This window comes from Plectropomus leopardus, chromosome 6 (genome assembly GCF_026936395.1).
Source record: "Plectropomus leopardus strain MGB_pleo_1.0 chromosome 6, ASM2693639v1, whole genome shotgun sequence".
Lineage (NCBI taxonomy): Eukaryota > Metazoa > Chordata > Actinopteri > Perciformes > Serranidae > Plectropomus > Plectropomus leopardus.
The window spans coordinates 36,405,545-36,427,317 of record NC_142181.1 but is presented as its reverse complement, the minus strand read 5'-3'; the positions used below and the strand labels follow the sequence as shown (position 1 = coordinate 36,427,317).

At 40.5% G+C, this 21,773-nt stretch overlaps 1 protein-coding gene across 1 annotated transcript in view; it reads left to right on the top strand.

Moving 5' to 3' along the window:
- Positions 1 to 3,977: 3,977 nt before the first annotated feature.
- Positions 3,978 to 21,773, top strand: part of nlk2 (nemo-like kinase, type 2) — a 49,906-nt gene continuing 32,110 nt past the window's right edge. Inside the window, exons 1-2 of the mRNA XM_088079367.1 lie at positions 3,978 to 5,821; positions 21,189 to 21,318. Coding sequence (XP_087935493.1) covers positions 5,328 to 5,821; positions 21,189 to 21,318 — 624 coding nt within the window. The 5' untranslated portion in view covers positions 3,978 to 5,327. The remainder of the gene's footprint in view (positions 5,822 to 21,188; positions 21,319 to 21,773) is intronic.

The following is a 21,773-nucleotide window of genomic DNA, read 5'->3' as shown; positions in this document are numbered from 1 at the left end:
ATTCAACAAGTGTGACACGGAGAGTTGAAATGTCTTACGGCTCGTGGGGAGTTCCAGGCCAAGTGGTGAGTTGGGGCTGTGCGACGTCTCTCCCGCGGTCCTGGGCGGCAGCTTTGTTCCAGCACAAAGTCCAGTGAGTTACAGAGCTGCCGTTGCTCTCCGAGCTCGACGTGGCAGTCAGTGGACAGACTGCTCAACGCCGCCGTCAGACCACCAGCGTCAACAAGGAGACTTCCGTCCACACCCTCCAAAATAAGAGTCAAGTCAAGTCACAGTTATTTACAGAGACATTAAAAACAACAAACGTTGACCAAAGTACTTCACAATGAGATAAAATGAACAGAGGCATGATGTAAAAAAAGAAAAAGGAAAAAGAAAAACAGCCATGAATAGGAAATTCAGTCAATAAGAGTATAGCCTACTATATCATGACAAAATCGTAACGCAAATACAGGTGGAGTCAGGCTTGTGGTCGGGCATTTCAACATAATAATGGTTAAAGGCTAAAAAGGTAGTTCTGAAGACAGGCTTTAGATGTCTCGGTGAATGGGGAAATGCTAAGTATTTAGGCGTCACCAACAGAACATGCAATACTTACAACATTATTAATATTAGCCTAATAAAAATGAATAATAATTGAAGCTGCAAGCAGCGATGAAAGGGCCCTCGCACATGTCGGGACACTGGTGAACTCCAGCTAAAACAGTCATTCATTCCTGTGAAAGTTGAATACTGCACGCAGAGAGTTTGGACCCTGGAGTGAGATATATATATATATATACATATATACTACTTTTACGACTAGTGAATATTGTCATACAGATGTGTTCAGGACAGGACCTTCATCAAACCTATGAAGTTTCAGGCAGATTGGAAAATGTACACCAAAGTTACAACAATTTTCTGATTTATGGCGAAACATCAAAATTCTACTCTGTGCCACAGGAAAACTGTAGTTTTGCACGGACCTTTGATAACTTTTCACCACCAAGGGATTAAGATTGTACACACTAAATTTTAAACTGATTGGATTAATCCTGTATGACAGGTTTGTAAAAGTATGAGGCTGGAAATCACCAAAAATGAGCACAAAATTCAAAATGGCCAGTTTCCTGTTGGGTTTGGGGAATGAGTCCAAGAGGCTTTTTTTTGTGCAACGAATTTCAGAATTGTAGGTGAAACTGGCCAGTGGGCTATACATTAGGGAGCACTGTCGAGTCATTTTCCCACGCCTGTTTCAGAAACCACCAAAATCCGAAATTTTTCGCCAGGCCAGATGTGCGTACCAAGTTTCATGAGTTTGACCTCCAAAAATGTGATTCATTTGGCAGACAAATAATAATTCCTTGCATTCCAAGAGGGTCCCCGCACTCCCCCCTGTTTACCAGTTTTTGTGTTCAGTATTAAAACTAAAAGATAAATGTTAGTGGCAAAATCTGTAGTGAATAAAGGCCTACTTAGAGAGTTCGAGTTGGCAGTCACACCTCCTCTACATTAGTGCTCAACACTGGAGCCCCCCAGAGCTGTGTGCTCAGCCCCCTCCTGTTCACACTGTGCACCCATGACTGCACTCCCAGACATCAGGAGAACTGATGGAACTGATTGGAAATTTCCCCACTGTGGGACTAATAAAGGATTATCTTATCTTATCTCTATTATGAAGTATGCAGATGACACCACCATAATCATCGGCCGTATTACAAACAACAATGAGAATTCATACCGGAGGAAATCAACAATCTTGCAGAGTGGTGCACAGAGAACAACCTACTGCTCAACGTCAGTAAAACCAAGGAGCTGATTGTTGATTTTAGAGAAAAGGAGGCAAAGACACACACCCCTGTCTACATCAGTGGAGCTGAGGTGGAGCAGGTGAACAGCTATAGGTTCCTTGGAATTACGATCACTGAGAACCTATCTTGGTCATCACACATCACCACCCAGGTTAAAAAAGCACAGACAAGGCTTTACTTTCTACTGAAACTTTGAAAGGCTAAATTCCAGAGCAGGATCCTGATTAATTTCTACAGAGGAGCAATAGAAAGCATCCTGACTGGAAACATCAAGAACTGGCATGGTTTGTGCACGACCCAGGACAGGAAGGCTCTACAGCAGTGATTAAAACTGCCCAGAACATCACTGGTTCCCATCTACAGAGCATCAGTGACCTCGGTGAAGTGAGGTGTCTGCAAAGAGCCCAAAGGATACTGAAAGACAGCAGCCACCACAGCCACAGTCTGTTCACCCTGCTGCCATCTGCAAAAAGATACAGAAGTATCCACCACCGAACCACCAGACTACGGAGCAGCTTCTTTCCCCAGGGTGTGAGACTCTTCAACTCCTCCTTTGATGCCTCAAAATGTAGCACAATCAGGGAGAAATCTTAATTTCATTTTTTTAAAACTATGTTTAAAAAATGCCGAATAAATCTATCTTGTCCCTTATCTTTCTGGCAAGATATCTATACTTTCAAATATGGCTCTCAGGTACCTCATCCACCTCTGTTTTCCTGTTGTTCTCAAGCTGTCCTATAATGGAAGCAAAAAAAGACCCAAAAATGTTTAAAAAATTGAAAAAGCAATATAATAATATGAAAAATATTTTAACAAAATGGTTACAAATGTGGTCTGAGGTTAAATTCCTGGCCTGTAGTTTCCCAGTCAGGCCATGTTCACACCATCATAGACACATGTACCATTATAAAAAGTAACAATGCCATTAACATAGTGGGTGGGCTACAGTTCTCCTGGTAGTATTGTAGACCAGGGATACTCAACTTGTTTTGCTTGGGTGCCACTTTTACAAAATGACAGGAGGCCAGGGACTAGTTGTAGCAGCCTATACATGTTTCCAAGATTTAAAGACAATTCTAGGATTTTAGGGTGTTTCTGGGATTTCAGGATGTTTCTAGGATTTGTGGATGTTCATGGATTTTAAGGTGTTTCTGGGATTTTAGGATGTTTCTGCTTTTGAGGATTTTAGGTATTTTCTAGTTTCTATGATTTTAGGATGTTTCTAATATTTCTGCATGTTTCTTGGATTTATCGAGGTCTCTTAGATTTTAGGATGTTTCTAGGATTTTAGGATATTTCTAGGATTTTAAGACATTTCTAGGATTTATGGACATTCTCAGACTTAGGATGTTTCCAGGATTTTAGGATGTTCCTAGGATTTTAGGACATTTCTAGAACTTGGGGACAATTTCTGGATTTTTTTTTTTTAGGATTTTAGGACATTTATGGGATTTAGGGATGTTTCTAGGATTTTAGGATGTTTCTAGGATTTTGGGACATTCTCAGATTTTAGGACATTTTCCAGGATTTTAGGATGTTTCTAGGATTTTAGGACATTTCTACAATTTTGGGAATCTTCAAGGATATCAGGACATTCTACAGTTTTGGGATAATTCTAGGATTTTAGGAGGTTACTAGGCTTTCAGAATGTTTTAGGAATTTAGTATGTTTCTCTGAGTTTAGTTCGTTTCTAGGAGTTTAGGACATTAGGGTCTTAGTTTGGACCTCTGTATGGAGTGCCAGGAATCCTCCACTGGCACTTTTTCCTTTATTCATTTATTTTTGATAAACAATCTCTTGATGCTGTTTATTGCACTCTGGTACCTTACACATACTAGAAGTACAAAAACAATTCCAAGTGTAAATCACTTTATTTTTATTGTGAATTAGGAAATGGTTGGGGTCCACACGACACCCCTCTGGAGGCCATAAAGTGAGTATCAGTGCTGTACGCCTAACTAATCTAAAGTCGCTCAGTCCGTTTCTTCGGTGATTGAATAGGCTCTGATCCAGCGCACGCTTCGTGGCTTTTCGCTCCGTACTTTGTATTGGGACTGGACTCCACAGATTTGTTATTGAACTGAATTGAACAGTTAGTTTGTGCCTCACTGTCTCGGCTCGGCTCTCATTGGCTCCTCTCAGCAGCAGTCAGCCCGCTGTCACCCAGTCCGCACGCGCCACTGGCTGCTCACACTGACCATCAGGGAGATTACCGTGACGTCATTGCGGTGCGGAATGCGATTGGTTGGCAGTCCTGCATAATCTCACCGCCGAGTAGCTAAGGTTTTGTTCACCATGTTGGATCAACTGCACATCATAGTTTCCTTGTGACCAACAGTTTATCATGTCAGTGGCGGTGGAGCGGCGTGGGCCCGAAGTGTAGAGCTCTTCCTCCTCCGCAGCGGACAGCAGGGCTCACCGACACCGGCACCGGCACCGGCACTAACGGAAGGACTCCGACGATCAGCTAGCTGCGAGCTGTCAGCTGCAGCGCTACTGTCTTGTTTCTCGCTCCTGGCAGCTGGATCATTGATCGTGCATTAAAAGGATTGAACTTTTCCCCGCAGTGTTGTTGCTCTCCTGGATGTGTGCTGACGAGCCGCGAGGCGACAGAGTGAAACCCAGCGACACACCGGGCTGTCGATGGGGGGAAGAAGTTGGCTGTCAGCCGTCTGCGAGGATTCCTCTTCTCGTGTTTTGGGTCATGGTCGAAGCTCGGTCTCCGTCAGAATGATGGGCATTTGTTTGGATGCTTGTATTACTATGTGAGAGGAGCGGGTGGCCGAGGCCTGGGCCTGCTGCCTGCCTGCGCTCTTGTTTTGTGGCCTGGGCTTGGATACAGCTCCTCTGCACCGGATAAGCAGCGTTAATTACGGCTCGGAGATTACCCCTGTCTGGCCTGCGCACACATCACGGGGAGGATTCCGTTTGGAATAACAGATGCGATTTCTGAGCCGTGCGCAGCCCCGGTGCTGGGAAGAGCTGCGGCGCTGGACCGGAACGTGTGGCAAACTTGGACACTTTTAAAAGATGAATGCGTTGCCTCCCATGTGACATGATTTAGATCACACTGTTTTATCAAGACTGGGAAGCTGAATTTCATCAGGAGGGAGGGGGCGCCACCTCGATCATGAGGGACATCTAGGGCCACCGACTTTTTATTTATTGAGGGGGGTGCGGGTTATTTTCTATTCAACATCTTTTGATTTTTCATTGTTAGGAGTGGCACTGAGAGGGCTGCACAGATTTGTAGACTTGGTGGTCATTGCTGTAGGCTACATGCTCATGATGTGCTTTCCTCCATCAGCCCCAGGCTTCAGGAGCCTGAGAGTGTCCAAGCACGAAAATTAATTTCAAGGAAGTGGGTCAGATCCTTGTTAGCATTATGATAAGGAGGCACACCGGGATGGTTTCTCTACCAACAGATTCCAAGTAGCAGTTGTTGGCTCATTGATCTGTTGTCATTAGTCGCCGGCAGCCATTCTCATCACTTTGAGCAGCACGTTGTGTCAGCAGGCAGTTCAGCTTCAGTGAATGGCTCTTTGCGGCACAACGGCAACAAATGTTTCCAAAATGATGGCTGCTTACAACGGTGGCTCCTCAACAGTGGCTGCCCATCACCCGCATCACCACCACCAACTCCAGCACCTCCCGCCTCCCCACATGCACCACCACCACCACGCGGGCCAGCATCACCTGCAGCACCCGGGCTCCGCCGCCGCCGTGCACACGGTTCAGCAGCACACCTCCACGGCTGCCGCTGCGGCGGTGATGCTCAACCCCGGCCAGCAGCAGCCATACTTTCCCTCTCCTGCCCCCGGACAAGCCCCAGGGCCGGCGGCCGCCGCGGCTCCCGCGCAGGTTCAAGCCGCCGCCGCCGTCAAAGCCCACCACCACCACCAGCACCAGCACCACCACCAGCAGCAGCAGCAGCAGCAGCAGCAGCAGCAACACACGCACCACCTGCAGCAGCAGCTGGACATCGAGCCGGACAGGCCCATCGGCTATGGAGCGTTTGGGGTTGTCTGGTAAGTGCACTGCACTACATTGTTTAAACTGACCTTACCAGCAGTCATGCAGGTTTTAGCCCATTTTACTACACGCCATAAGGGTTTAGCTCAATGCCTTTGGCATATATTCCAATCAGCCACTGGTTTCTATTAATTTCAGCAGGCTATGATCTGAAAATCAACTGGCAGAGTCTCTCAACCTGACCTAATTGTTTGTAGGGATATACTTAGATTTTGAAAGTCAAATTTTTACTTAGTTGGCATTGTATAAAGTTGGCATTACTCTCAACTAATGTTGCACTTGTGAGTACAGATATTTTAGAAGTTTACATGAGAAAAGCATATGAAAATAACAAACAGTAGGTACTCTTAATGTTGACTGTGATGAATTACTTAACTCGGTGAAATTTAAAATTTCTGCAAGTTGATCTTTACACCGCAGTGACTTTCATGGAAACTAATGACTTTCTGGAAGATGGACCAAATGCATTCAATAGTCTATGACAGACAGCAGCCTGCTGTTGACAGTTATCAGCTGTAATGTACACTGTAATGTACGCTGAACATGCTAACTGAATGACCGAAACCATGCAGACACTTGACACAGACATTGATATTAACTCAATTAAACCACACAGATATAAAAAAAAATTGTAACAATTCAATCCAAAATAAAAAGTTATATGCAATGAAGAGTAATGAAACAGGAAAAAAGTATTGAACATGCTAACTGAAATACTTTGTGAACAAGCCTTTGCTTGCAATACCAGCTTCAAGATGCTTCATGTGTGAAGAATCTGATCTCTCACAGTGCTCAGATGGGAGTTTGGTCCATTGTTCACACAGACAGTCTTTAAATCTGTAGGGTTCAGGAGGCCCGCTACTAAATCTTGATCTTAAGTTTCTTCCACAAATGTTCTGTCGGGTTTAAGTCTGGTAATTGACTGGGTCACTCAGACACCTTTATTTTGATTCCAGTTGAACCGGTAGACTATAGAGAGGCAAGTAATGTTAGTAATGTTAATAATGTTAGTATTTTAAACAAAAATGTTCCGAATAATGTGTCAATTTCCTTATATATATACGTATGCATATGTATATATATATATATATATATATATATATATATATATATATATATATATATATATATATATATATATATATGCTCTGCGATTAATTAATCTAAATTAATCACATACATCAATTTTCATGTATGTATAACTGAATAATTTTTAGTATGTGTTATGCTTAAGTTTCCACTCACTGTCAATGACTTGTGCAGTAACACCGATGTCACTGTGATTGCTAACTGAAGTCCAGTGATCCCTGTCACTACAAGATGTGAGTCCTTACGCTATGTGAGGCGCGCATGCGCAAAATGGTCCGCCATCTTGGCCAGCAAGCTAAGGCTACACCTCTTGGACAAACCACATATCATGATCACAACTGCATGTCACAATCCCACTTTAACAGTGGATGTGAGCCCACAAACCCCTGGTTATATTTACCTGGGGAAAAATTAGCTCACTTCTATTTTTAGAAATATAGTCTATTAAGATGTGAGACTGTTAAAATCTGACTTCTGGTTAGTTGTTTGAATTGACCTTATTTTACATAATAAATAAATACATACATAATTATTAATATTACTGATACACTGAAAAGGTAACCCTAACTATGATCGTTATCAGGCTAATATTATTATTTATTGTCAAACTCTCGGTTCAGATTTAAGAGACTTACAGTCAGTTTTGTGGTGACATCTTGAATTTCCTATTGTGGTGACGTAGCCGATGGTGGACGTTTTTGGGCATTTGTGCCTCACATCTTGTAGGGACTCACATTGTGTATTGACAATCCCCAGTCAGCGCAATAATCTTTTTATCTCTTTTCTGTGCCATAAAGCTGCTGGATTTTAGACACATTTTTGCTTCTTGATGGCGGCTTATAAACTGTGTCAACCTCCTGTCCTCTACCACCCAAACTGGTTGTTAGTTAGTCGGTCGTAGGTAACCTTACTCAGTTTGCGTGTGAACGCCTGGTCCAGTGTAGTCTGAGGAGGCCGGCTGCTAGCGCTAGCATCAGAGGCTGTGCTACACCAGGTTCGCTGTTAAATGCTTTGCGTTGAGGTGATATTTCAGATTTGAAGTACTCCGGTGGTACAAAAATTCATGTTACAAAGCCCCCGTGGCATTCAATGACCCATGGGGTTAAAGAGCACCTTGGAACGCGATTCATCAGTGCTAATGTTTTTTTAACAGGTTATTTTCTGTGATTAATACATTGAAATTAATGTGTTATTTTGACAGACCTAAAATGTGTATATATATATATATATATATATATATATATATATATATATATATATATATAATTCATATTCAATGTTTGTGCTCAGTCTACTTTCATATATAAAATATACTGTATATAAAAGTAGACTGAACACAAACTATGAAATACACCTCATTAACAGAGATCTCTGCTTGGTAGTTGCGTTTGGGGGCATGGAAAAACGTATTTATCACATTCGCTAACCAACTTGTCGATCTTTGAATTCCTTAATCAAGTTGGCATGTCTGTCGACAAGATGCTTTGCAGGCTTTGATCTTTTAGACATCATTTACATTTTAAGACAGTCATCTACCTCAGCAGAAACTTTCAGTTTCCCTATGATCTCCCTCCAGCCAGCTGACACTGTTTAGGTTTTTATAGTGAAAGAAAGATATTTCGCATAAATAATTTCTCATTTCAACTTCAACTCAAATGAATCAGCTGGTCTGCCTTCACTGAGGCGCTTTCAAAGTGAGCATCAGATGTAAATAGAAGCACACTGTTCAGCGACATGACACAAATCTGTATATATTCATTGTGAGCTCGTATAAGGGAGAGGAGCACACGCTGACAGTTTGACGCTGGTGCGTTCGTGCCTAATTTACAGTAATATGTTCAGTAAGATGTATGTGTCTTGCAGATCTCTGCACAAGAAAGTTGCGCATCTCTGAATTTTTGTCTGTGGGATTCTTGCATAAATATCAACCATCCAATCATCTCTGGCGTTTTGGTTGAGATCCGCTGAGGCGTTATGATCTGATGAATTATTACTATTTTATGACCACAAAATAAGCGCATCTCGGGCTGTGAAGCACCTGACCAGCTGATCTTTTCAGGTCAGCTCGCGCTCACCAGCAGGGAGACTGTGAGTTTGATGCAAATCGGACCATACTAAATGACAATGATACACACACACACACACACACACACACACACACACACACACACACACAAATGCGTAGTCACAATTGTTTGATATAAGATTGAGTTTAAATGCACGTTTGTGATGCTTTTAGATTTCTTGTATTGAACTGTAGTTACCGGTTTAGGCCACGAAAGGGAGTATGCCCTGAAGTGAGCGCTACTCGTGCATTTTGGTCATTATTCGTCATCATTTACTGAAAAGGTTTCTATCAAAGCACATTGCAAAACTTTGTTTTTAAAGGTTCTATATAATGATAACTATAATAATAAAATGATCAGGATCATTATTATTAGGTTGTCACTTGGACAGCTTAATAATAATGATAATAAAGTTTATTGAAGAACAACACCAGACAGGTTATTATCATTCCTATTGAAATTAGAAGTACATGACCTTATCATTTTATTTAAGATTGATTGACTCATTTTACCCCAGATATACAGTATATGGTGTGTAATAATGGACAGGCACTAGAAAGTTAGCCTACATGTAGTTTTCAGCTGCCGATAAGTGACTGTTACCCTGTTGGCTGGAAGGGTGTTTATGTCTTGAGAAACCTTGATCTGAATTTATTGCCATAAGTCATCATTTCCAACAATCAAACGTGGTTACCTCACAACCATAAAGAAATTGATTTTTGGGATTTTACACACTGCACTGATACCTGATATCCAGTAGGCTTCTCCAATGTCTATTTTACCACCTGTTTCTATCATTGATTTACCTTACACTCATAATTAAAAACAACATAATGAATTTCCACAGGAATTTTCAAAGTTTAATCAAACAGAGCTTTTTAATGTTGAGTTCTTTTTTTATCAATGTTGTTCTGTGTTCTGAAAAACAATCTGTTTGATTAAACCATGAAAAGTCCTTGAGGGAATAGTTATTCTTTTCTCATCACTCTTTGGGCGAGCTTGAAGTCAGTGAAAAATTAGAGATTTAAATGGCCCATATTTCAGCATACCACATAGCTGTCTCTGATTTCATGGCTCTGGGAGCTCTGAAGTGGAGTGTCAAACTTCCTGACCCCTCCAGCAATTCATGAGTTAAAATGTCACATTTCAAAGCTCTCCCACATGTTACCTGTTTGAATACATGGTTAGTTTTTATGTAAGATTACCATTACCATGACTGTTGACATATAGTGAGTATACCCTGTCACTTCTGTGAGCAGTAACATATTGATAGTCAGAGGGTAACTGCTTTCTATTTAAAGACCTTCAGAAGAACATTATTTTTCAGGTCATCAGAACACAAACTCATCAAACCCATTTTCGTTGTTGTTTTTGTTGAGTAAAAAATACATTTACTGCAGCCGCAATAAGGTTTAGTTTTTATTTTGTTTTTTTTTTAAAGTTGGTATACTGTTACGTAACGAAATTCCCAAACACATAATTGTCTCATAAATAGAATTTCACTGGACAAGAAATTAGATTATCAGTTTAATTACAGTATTTACCATGGTTTTGTTGTTTGGAAAACTTGGTCTTATTTATCTACACAGTAAAACAAGTCCCTGAATAACACTGGTGAAATGGGCCACAGCAACAGAAGACTGTGTCACAGAGTAACATTTTTGTTCCTTCACCTGAGAGCAGCTTATGAATCAGATGGAGAGGATCCTGTCCAACATGCAAGGTGAATGGGATGGGCACAGTAAACGTTAAACTCAGTTTTCAGTGTTTTTGTTTTGAAAAATGACAAAAGGCTCTGTGTGGCTGCAGTGAGAACTCTGTAACATCTCTGATTCATGTTGTCTCCTCTCCCTCCCACTAGGCCTGGCGTCTTTGGTTACAGTGGGACACTGAAATAAAATAAAAGTGAGAGTAACTGTAAAATTTGTGTAGCTATTTCAATCATTGCAGGTGCACAGTAGCTGTGGTCAGTCTAGCACCAGGTGTTGTATGTGCACATGAGCAGCACATGTGTAATGTCAAGAGATCAAAAAATGATGAACCTCTACCCTGTAAGACCCTGTGTTGCTGCACAAAGAGGCTTTGAACAAGTAGAATGGATTTGATTTTTTCTGCCAGTGAACATAACTGTGTGAATTTAGATCCTCTGGCAGTTTGAATAGGCTTTCATGATATATACTTTTTATCATTTATTTTATTATTGATATATCCCGTTTTATGTTGAGAGCACATAGGGTTAATGACGCACCAAAGCAATGCAGCCAGATATGCTCCTGTACATGTATAAAGTGCATACAATATGTCCCCTGAGATAAGGCAGATTAGTGTCAGTTTCTTTATGGTTGTGAGGTAACCACGTTTGATTGTTGGAAATGATGACTTATGGCAATAAATTCAGATCAAGGTTTCTCAAGACATAAACACCCTTCCAGCCAACAGGGTAACAATCACTTATCGGCAGCTGAAAACTACATGTAGGCTAACTTTCTATTGCCTGTCCATTATTACACACCATATACTGTATATCTGGGGTAAAATGAGTCAATCAATCTTAAATAAAATGATAAGGTCATGTACTTCTAATTTCAATAGGAATGATAATAACCTGTCTGGTGTTGCTCTTCAATAAACTTTATTATCATTATTATTAAGCTGTCCAGGTGACAACCTAATAATAATGATCCTGATCATTTTATTATTATAGTTATCATTATATAGAACCTTTAAAAACAAAGTTTTGCAATGTGCTTTGATAGAAACCTTTTCAGTAAATGATGACAAATAATGACCAAAATGCACGAGTAGCGCTCACTTCAGGGCATACTCCCTTTCGTGGCCTAAACCGGTAACTACAGTTCAATACAATTCAATACAATTCATTATTATTATATAGAACCTTTAATAACATACTTTTACAATGTACTCTGAAAGAAACCAACCTTTACAGTGAATAATGGGGAATAATGACCAACATGCTGCTGTCACCACGCGTAGTGCTCTCTTCAGGGCATACTCTCTGGTGCCCTAAACCAGTAACTACAGCTCAATACAAGAAGTCTAAAAGCATCACAAACGTGTGTGTGTGTGTGTGTGTGTGGGGGGGTCTCATCAATTAATATCATGACTTAGCATGGTGCAATTTGCATCAAACTCACAGTCTCCCTGCTGGTGAGTGCGAGCTGACCTGAAAATCAGCTGTTCAGCTGCTTCACAGCCTGAGATGCGCTTATTTTGTCGTCATAAAATTGTAATAATTCATCAAATCATTACGCTTCAATGGATCTCAATCAAAACGCCAGAGATGATTGATATTCATGTAAGAATCCCGAACACAAAAATTCAGAGCTACGCTACTTTTCTGTGCAGATTTGCAAGACACACACATCTTACTTTACATATTACTGTAAATTAGGCACGAACGCACCAGCGTCAAACTGTCAGCGTGTGCTCCTCTCCCTTATACAAGTTCACAATAAATATATACAGATCTCTGCTCAGTATCCTCAGTCATGAATTATGATTCTGAAATTCATACATTTATGGCCTATAATGACGTGGCATGTTCTGATCTAAGCCAAACCCGCAGCGAGTCTTCTCACTGACAAGCGTGAGTTACTCTGGAAAAAAAAACAGCTCTCAAAGAGCTTTCCAGCCCGAGTTACCACGTATGACATGGGTATAAAAATTATAAAATAATTATTTCATTAGGCCCCAGCGTATCTATCTATCTATCTATCTATCTGGTTAAATCTGTCATGGCTTTTATTTCGACATGGTTACATTTACTTCCACGTCACCTGAACGTTTTGATTCATTTCTTCACTATTTTACATAAAATCACAAAAAGAAATGAACATAAACAAAATTTGACCATTATTTTGAAATTTGTCTACTGGATTTTGGTTTCTGACCAAACATTGGATCATGGAAAAAACGGCTCTGAACTTCCGTTTTCTCGTTTAATGGTTTAAAACTAGTAAACGAGCCGTTTTCTTATTTTTCATACAGTTCAATCCCGTCTGAAAACGAATTATACCTTCATACCCTGACCCCCCTCCCCCCTTTGCTGAAATTTGATCTCTCTTATGTTGCTGACACTGGCCGCCACGGCAGTTAATTACACACAACCTGTATGATACCAGTTGCTCCATTAGTAAGTTTACAAACATGACATTATATGAAACACGCTGTCTTATTGCATATTACTAATGCAATTTTTTTGTTTGATTTAGCGTTGTGTCTTAGGCTACTTTTAAAATTGCCAGAACGTGACATAATGACAAATGCCGGTTCACCCAGTTTGCATACATCAAACCGGTCTAAGCTTACACCGGAGTAAGTCAAACCATACACCGGATTGCATTGTCAAAACCAATCATTAACCCAACTCTACATACAAGAAATTGCAAACTCCCTGTGGTGCACAATATAGTTTAATAAATAAATAAATAATTTAAGATTAAATAAAAGTCACTAAGTAAAAAAAGGTACTAATTGTTAAATAGGCCCAATAATAATAAATAAAGCGTGTGAAGGTGTGGTAGGGCAATATGGCTGAATCAATCACACATGATTGTGTTGTATTTGATAAAAGTGCATAACAGCACTCAATAAGGGTGAAAAGTGTTCCTTGGAGATGTTTGCTGGCCTGGGAAGCCATGTGTTGATTTTTTTCAGCTGTTTGATTATGTTTTGTAGGGACTTTTGTATTGAGCTGTATAGCAGCCATACCAGACAGAAGGGATGTAACGATTCACTCAACTCAACTCAATATTTCAAACTTAAATTATACAAAATACTGCATTTTCTCTTCTTTTCCAAATCAAAGTAAAGAATCCCTTTTTATTTCTGAGGTAGAGTATAAATGCAAAACACAAACTATGCAATGAAAGCATTTTTGGACATTCACAATGTCCCCTGATGTTTAACTTGTGATTTCGGCTCTCTCTTTTGCTCTTGCACTCGTTTGGGCGAACAGGGAGGCAAAGGCACTTATCAGTGTGGTTTGCCTGTGTGAATATTTGCAGACTGTTTTTGTCTTTTTTTTTTATCTTCTCGCCTTTATTTCTTTCTGACTTGAGGAAGCTCAAATGCTGCTACATTTCCGATTTGAAACTGAAGGGTGCATGTTCTATTTTAATATTGGCTGTCGCCGGGCCTTTGCTTTGTCTTATTTATGTTGGCGAGCTGTCAGTAGTCTCAGACATGGCGTATGACATTGAACACATAGTGACTAGCACATCGAGCAAACAAAGGCATGAGTAGATTATGCCCTCTGCTGTTCAAAAAGTGTATTGTGGTTCATCTTTCTTTTCACCGATTTGGATTTCACATACTTTTTATCAATTTTTAACTGTGTTGCGATGCATCGTTACATCGCTACCAGACAGTGATGACATAGGTTAGTACACACTTTATTGCACATCTGTAAAAATACACCAATAACTCCTACTATTCGTTATGTTTGTCTTTTTCAAGGTCCACAGAAGGTACAGTTGTTTCTGTGCTGTCTTTGCTGTACTTGTATAGCGCTTTTCAAATCTTCAAATCAAGCATTCACACACTGGTGGCCAAGGCTATCATACAAGGTGTCACCTGCTACTCAGATTAGAGGACGACCTGCTCTACCGCTGAGCTACAGCCGCCCTGTTGTATCCTCAGTGATGTAGGTATCTAAAGGAAGATACAATCCACAGTCATTTTCTTGTCTTTTTTAAATTGAGATCCAGGTTGTTTAAAGCAGTAATGCTCTGGACTTCTTCCCTGGATGCAGTTTCGTCATCGTTCTTTATGTTATCTGCAAATTGATTTGAATTGCAGTGATGTTGTAGGAAGCCCAGCAGTCATGGGTGGTGTACAAGATGTAAAGTAGAGGATGCACCCATTTGTAGCGCCGATGCTGATGAAAATAATGGAGGGTGTTTATGCACCCAGTCTCACTGTTTGGTGCCAGTTGGACAGGAAATCCCAAATCCACATGCAGGTGTGATAATTGCACTGCATTGGTCCAACAGTGTGAGAACTTACTCAGCTTCATTTACTTTTGACATTTATTACTGTAATTTTAATGTTCTTTATGACATCTTCTTCACGCCTGTCCCTCTTAGAAGAGGAATCCCTCCTCATTTGTTCTTTTTGAGGGTTCTACCCTTTTTTTCCCTGTTAAAGTTTTTTTGGGGGTGTTTTTCCTTATCCGCTGTCCAAGAACAAAGGGATGTCGTATGCTTTTAATCCCTCAGAGGCACATTCTGATTTGTGGTAATGGACTTTATAAATAACACTGACTTGACATGACTTTTCTGGTTCATTTGTCCAGGGTTGCCTTAAAGAAGCCTTCCATTAAATGACAGGTAGCATTGTACATAATACTTTGCGTTATTCTCGCTCAGGAGGACGTTTACCTGACTATGTAAAGTAGTTTCATTCCTTTAAACCATACCACAATATTACCACTCTAAATAATGTTTTTGTTGTTGGTCCTGATTTGCTGAAGTTTGTTTTAGACTGCAGACATATTACAGCTAATATCAGTCTATTGGTATTTATTCCAGATATTATTCAGTTAATGAAATCATTTTACTTTGATTTGGCCAAAAACAAAAGTGATTTCCATGTCTCATTTATTATGGGACAGTGTCAGTTTAGGTATATAAATTTATGAATATATTGTTTAAATCTGCTGCATCAAGTCTACAGAGATGTCGAATGTGTCGCTATTGCATATTAGACATAGTGGTCAAATCAACATATTTCTCCATTAGACTTTGTGTTTTTACTGTCAGGGTTGAGGAGTAACTGAATACAAATAACTAAGTTTTATATCTATATATATCTATATATATCTATATATATCTATATCTATATATATATATATATATATATATATATATATATATATATATATATATATATATATATATATATATATATATATATATAAGATTATAACTGTATTTAGTTACAGTTACTGTTAAATTGGTGGTATCCTGAATAGAGTGAGTCTTTAAAATGATAACTTGAAGGGATTACTTTATTTGTTTTTGTTTTATTTGCCCTAACATAATTTCCTAAATGAATGCAACATGTCTCACAGTGTCAGTTTAATTTCTGTTAAAACGATCCAACAGGCTGTGCGTGACGCAGTGCTGCCTCTTTGAGCTGCATTTCTGCTGGAGCCCCTGTTTCTATTCATTCCTATCGCTTTGAAAGTGCAGTGGGCAAGGAACAGAATCCTGAAGCTGAAACATTATACCTCCTTTTACAGAAAAAACCTAAATAAGGTGTTGGCTGGCTGGAGAAGGATCGCAAGAAGCGGAAAGTTTCTGCTTATGACCACCTCTAATAGCGACCTATGGGCTGTTGGCTATATTGCATTTCCATTAAATATCATGATATGAAATGTATGTTTAAAAAGTCCCAGCATAGAAAGATAGCAAATAATCAGCCATCTTTCAAGGGTTCTGTCTCCAGTCCAGTGCACACCTGATAGGTAGCCTCCCATGCTCCCATGCTGTTAGGACACAGCTTAAAATTCATATGGCACATTTATTTCCCATAAACAGATTTTAAAAAAGTGTGTGCAGTGCAGCTGCCTCTCCAAGCTAACGTAAGCGCAATCACAGTTGCTGAGAGTAACGCCATGTGAACGCACGATCAGTTTGTCGAGCAACTCAGGCAAAGAAAGTCTGGCTCTGTTGAATTTGCTTCGTGGTTCACAATCAGTGCTGTGTAAGGTAATGAAAATTAGTCAGTAGTTACAGTTACAGTTACTAGTTCTCTCAAAAGTAGTTACTGACAAAGTGACTTTTGCTTTTAAATAGGGTCCCAAGTTCAAACCAGGGTTGGGGCGAGGTTCGGACCTTGAGTGGGGGGCCTCTTCTGTGCAGAGTTTGCATGTTCTCCTCCAACATACCAAAGACATGCAGGTTAACTGCTGACTCTAAATTGTCCGTAGGTGTGAATGTGGGCATGAATGCTGTCTGTCTCTGTGTGTCAGTCCTGTGATAGTCTGTGGACCTTTCCAGGGTGTACACCGCCTCCTGCCCAATGACAGCTGGGATAGGCTCCAGCCCCCCTGCAACCCTTCTCATTTATTATTATTCTCATTTACACTTTCAGAGCGCCTCATCTTCTGTGCTTCCTTTCTTGAGTGTTTTATGTTGTTTATTGTGTAGCACTTTATCTGTGAAAAGTGCTATATAAATACATTTGACTCACTTGTTAATCCAAAAATAAACAGCTACATTACTTGAATGCTGCTGTGGAACAGTGTGGGTCAAGGCAAGTGTCAAATTTGATCTCTGATTGTACCTATTATCACTAGGATGAAAAGTCAGTAGTTGAACAATGCAACACAATTGATATGTTTTCATGGGTTTATTAATTGGAGCCTAATGGGCCTTAACATCAAGCAACAAGTCAGTTTTGTATTCTCTGCAGAGTAAAGTTAAATAACAGTCTCTATGACATTTGACTGGCTTCTTATCACAACAGGCCCAATGAAAACAAAGTGAGAAAGTTATTTACAAAAACATAAACACACTGATCCCCTGAAGTAATTCAGATCGTGCACACAGACTACAACTCACCACTATCGGCCTATTTTTGTCCTCAATATCATGGAGGAAAAAAATGCCCATATTTCAAGGAACACAAGCCCAAATTTCCTGATCTGTTGTCCATTGGTTGCATTCACACTCTAATGTTGGTTGTTGAATAATTCACACCATTTATTGTGCTGCCATAAGGTTGTGTGAGGAGTGATATGCTGGTGTCCTGGATGATGCGAGTAACATGAAGTTATTAATAACTTACAGAAACTCTGTGCACAGTAGTACGCCTTCTCTTCCCTTCTCTGTTGCTCTCACAACCACACACACACACACACACACACACACACACACACACACACACACACACACCCACACACACACACACACACACACACACACACACACACACACACCGCTCAGCTGATCCGAGCATCACTATGAGTGTATTAGATCAACTGGAAAAGATGAATAGGCTGTTAGTCTGCTATGATCAAGTTATGAACCCATTTAAAAGAAGTGGAATTACAGTTACGTGTTTGTCTCAACATTAGTAATGTATCTGTCATCCATGATAGCCAAAACATGAGTTGTTAAGCATTGAGCGCCTCACATCAACAGTCTGTATACATTTTTTAATGATGATGAAGTCAGCTCTGCTCAGAATTCACTTATTTACACTTATTTACAGTGCAGGCCTCCCAACACGTGGGCCTGTGCACTCAAGGTATCCAGTGTTGCCCTTGGAAACAGTTTCCGTTTTCATGTGGGATATTTGCAGTGTCTTACTGTGTTTGGTCGTGTTTTCTAAATGCTGTGCATGTGGTGTATTACTTGTGACTCAAGAAAGGAAGGGGGGTAAGAAAGAATGGAGGCATAAAGTACAGTAAAGAAACAATAATGAAAACAGAGAGACAGAACTAAAGACCTGGAAGAGGGCGTAGAGTTTTCGTGATCCTGATTACTTCTCCTCGAATGGCCTGAGAGCTACTAATGTTGGTCGACCGTTCTCTCTGTAGAACTGGAGCTTAAAAATCCTCTTCTCTCGCATCAAGTCTTCATCAGCGTTTATCACTGTGTCCTCTGCTGCCACAGCCTGCTCTCCTTCTGATTTTTTGTCACTGTTGATACTTCTCTTGTTTTCCTGACTGACAGCTGCTCCTGTTTCAGTCTCATTGCTGTTTTCCCGGCTCTCGTTTGTCTTTGCTGTCCCCTTACCATCCTGCTCAGTCTGACTCTGTTTACCCTCGCGCCTCCTCACTCTGTGATTTATCGGCAGACAAGATTTTTTTAGCTTGGTTCATGTGAACCTGCCGTCTGTGTGAAACACCGTGTTTCAGCGGTGTAGCAGGTTTCTGATCTTTCCACGCCTCAACGCCTCTGTGCTGCAGATCAACACTAACAAACAGAGACTCATTTAAAATGCTGACTCTTTGAGTTGGTGTAGTGAGAAGAAACACAAACACCAACACCAAAGCAGCATTCATTCAAGCAGCAGATTTGATGCTGATGTGACCCACAACCTGTCCCACCACCCACTACAGTCCTCCGGACAAGGACACCAGCTGCCGCGCAGATCTCATATTCATGGTCTGAACTTTGGGGATGGACATCGCACTGGGGTAACTCTGCCCTTCTAGTCAACAGAAGCTGATTACTATCAATACAATAATAATAAAAATAATGAAATAATAAGTAGTCTCGAGTAAGCATTAACAGTAATGACAAACGGGATCAGATCAGAGAGCAGAGGGAGTCGTAGCTGATATATGATGGAAGAAAGGTATGAAACCTGAAGATTAACTGAAGATTAGAAAGAAAAGCCTGTCCCTAATGTCAGCCTATTTCAAATTAAGGCCTGTAAACAAGTCAGATAAACAATGAATGAGGCGCCTGGTGGCTCAGTGGATAGAGCAGGCACCCCATGTACAGAGGCTGTGTCCTTGCCACAGGCCACGGGTTCGATTCCAGCCTTGGCCCTTTGCCGCATGTTGCCCCCTTTCTCTCTCCCTCCTTCATGCTTTCTTATCAATTAAAGGCAGAAAATGTCCAAAAAAATAATCTTTAAAAAAATAATAATAAAAGAAGAATTTTGGTAATTTCAGGTAGCATTAACCTGTCGTGCTGTACACTTGACCACACCACAGCATTGTGGCTGTGGTGTGGCGGACTCGCTGAAAGTTCCTCTGGTTCGAGAGGGTGTTTGGAGCAGTCTTAGTGAAACCTTGGATCTTAGTCCCCTGCCATCTGTTTGCCTCCACTGATCCTATTTGAAGGTTCACTAAAGGTTGTGCTGCGAAGGGCTGGAGTGTGTAGAGTTGGATTGCTCTTACTTCCACCTGCTGTGTTCCTCACGAGGCTTTGCTCTCTGCATCCCTACACTGAGAGATTCTCTGTCTAATCACGACTCAACAACAAACACTGAAGAATAACACGAAAGTCCTTCTCTCCTGATCTGTCCGTCAGTCACAGTGCTGCACTCTGTCTTTGTCTAATTTCTGATGATCAAGCTTGCATGCAAGCTATCTTCTCATCTGCTCTGATCAGAAGGCTCATCAAAAACATTACAGCACCCTCTGGAGACTATAAATATCTACAACTGATTCACTGAATTTCAGCCATGAGCTCTGAAGACACCTTGCTATAAATCAAAGGATCTGCAAAGTGTTATTGGCCTCATCGTGACAGAAAAGAAAAGTTGGAGGTGAGGTCACAAAAGTGATTAGAGATCAGTCCAGACTATACCAAATATCATGGCAATCTAGTGTTCAAGCTAGTGTTCAATCAACTGTAGCATGAATTACTAAGAAAACCAAAATATGAAATGATTTAAGGATAATCTTGCATTGTAAGCAAGGGAGTTAATACAAAGGGTGGAGGAGAGTGATTGCATTGATAGTCAGCTCTCAGAAACAATTAGTTTTAAATTACAGAACTTAAATAACATAAATCCATTCATTTTCTCTTTCCCTTTTTGGAAAGAGAAAATATTCTTGGCCCAGTCTGTTGTCTGTATTTCCTACAGAATTCCTACAAAATGCGCAAAATGCACAAATTACAGGTTCCTCATAAAGGGAAGTTTGTGAAACTATTCAATACACTAAACTACCTAACAGAAAAAATAAGAAAAATGAATCAATGAACAAGTTGTGAATGAAAGCAGACCACTGTGGAGTCCAGCTGAAGTCTGTAGCTGTCCCTTATGTAGACCAATAACATTGATTTTATTGATTTTTTCCCCCATTACAGTTTTTTTTTTTTTTGGTGGTGGTGGTGGTGGGAGGGGGTGTCACAAGAAGCAGGGACGGGTGAAGCAAGACAATACTCTAATTTTTGAAGAGATCCGCCTTATAGAAGGTGCTTATAGAGGGTTAATAGTGACTGCTTTCATTGTTTATGTGTTTGTCGCTTCGTGTTCCTCCTCGAGTTTCTGCTTGTCTTGAGTGAGAAATGTGAATTCTCTGTCAGCATTTGGAGTGGCAGTCACCCATACAGCTTCAGTCAGTTACAGAGATACTGAAAGTGTCTAAAATATCCAATAGCTGCTACATTATATGATTCAAGTTACTGTATCAACCTAACATCAACCATGTGAGAGTGCTAACTGCTCAGAAGAGCCACTCAGTCTTTGCAATGTCATGTTTCTTCTCTTCACCCAGGTCAGTGACGGACCCCCGAGATGGAAAGCGAGTTGCCCTCAAAAAAATGCCCAATGTCTTCCAAAACCTTGTTTCTTGCAAGAGAGTATTTCGGGAGCTGAAGATGCTATGTTTCTTCAAACATGAAAACGTAAGTGCACAGCAGTGTCATGTCGATGTCGATGTGATGCAAACACACTCTGCCTCTCCACCTGGTCTTATGTCACAGGGGTGTCAGACTCAACACACAGGCCACTGTGAGCTCCACTGCACCCATAAATTACATCGATGCCAAATATTTCCCTTTTTGTTTAGTGTAAAGAAGTACAGATGGTGAACAGCCCAAGATGTCCTCAGAATAATCATAATTTCAATATTTGAATTTGGGTTACTACTCACTGTCATTACATGTGCATCTTTCCATACATTTCCACTGTAGTGTAGTAGTGCTGGTATCACCACACCAAAGCAACAGAATAAATGTTAGGTTCTACACATAGACTTTATATAGAAAGCATATATTATGATGTAATCCCTTTGTAATTAGCAGCACTTGGACAAGTAAATGTAATTTGATTACATTCTTTTTCAGTAACTAACTGATTT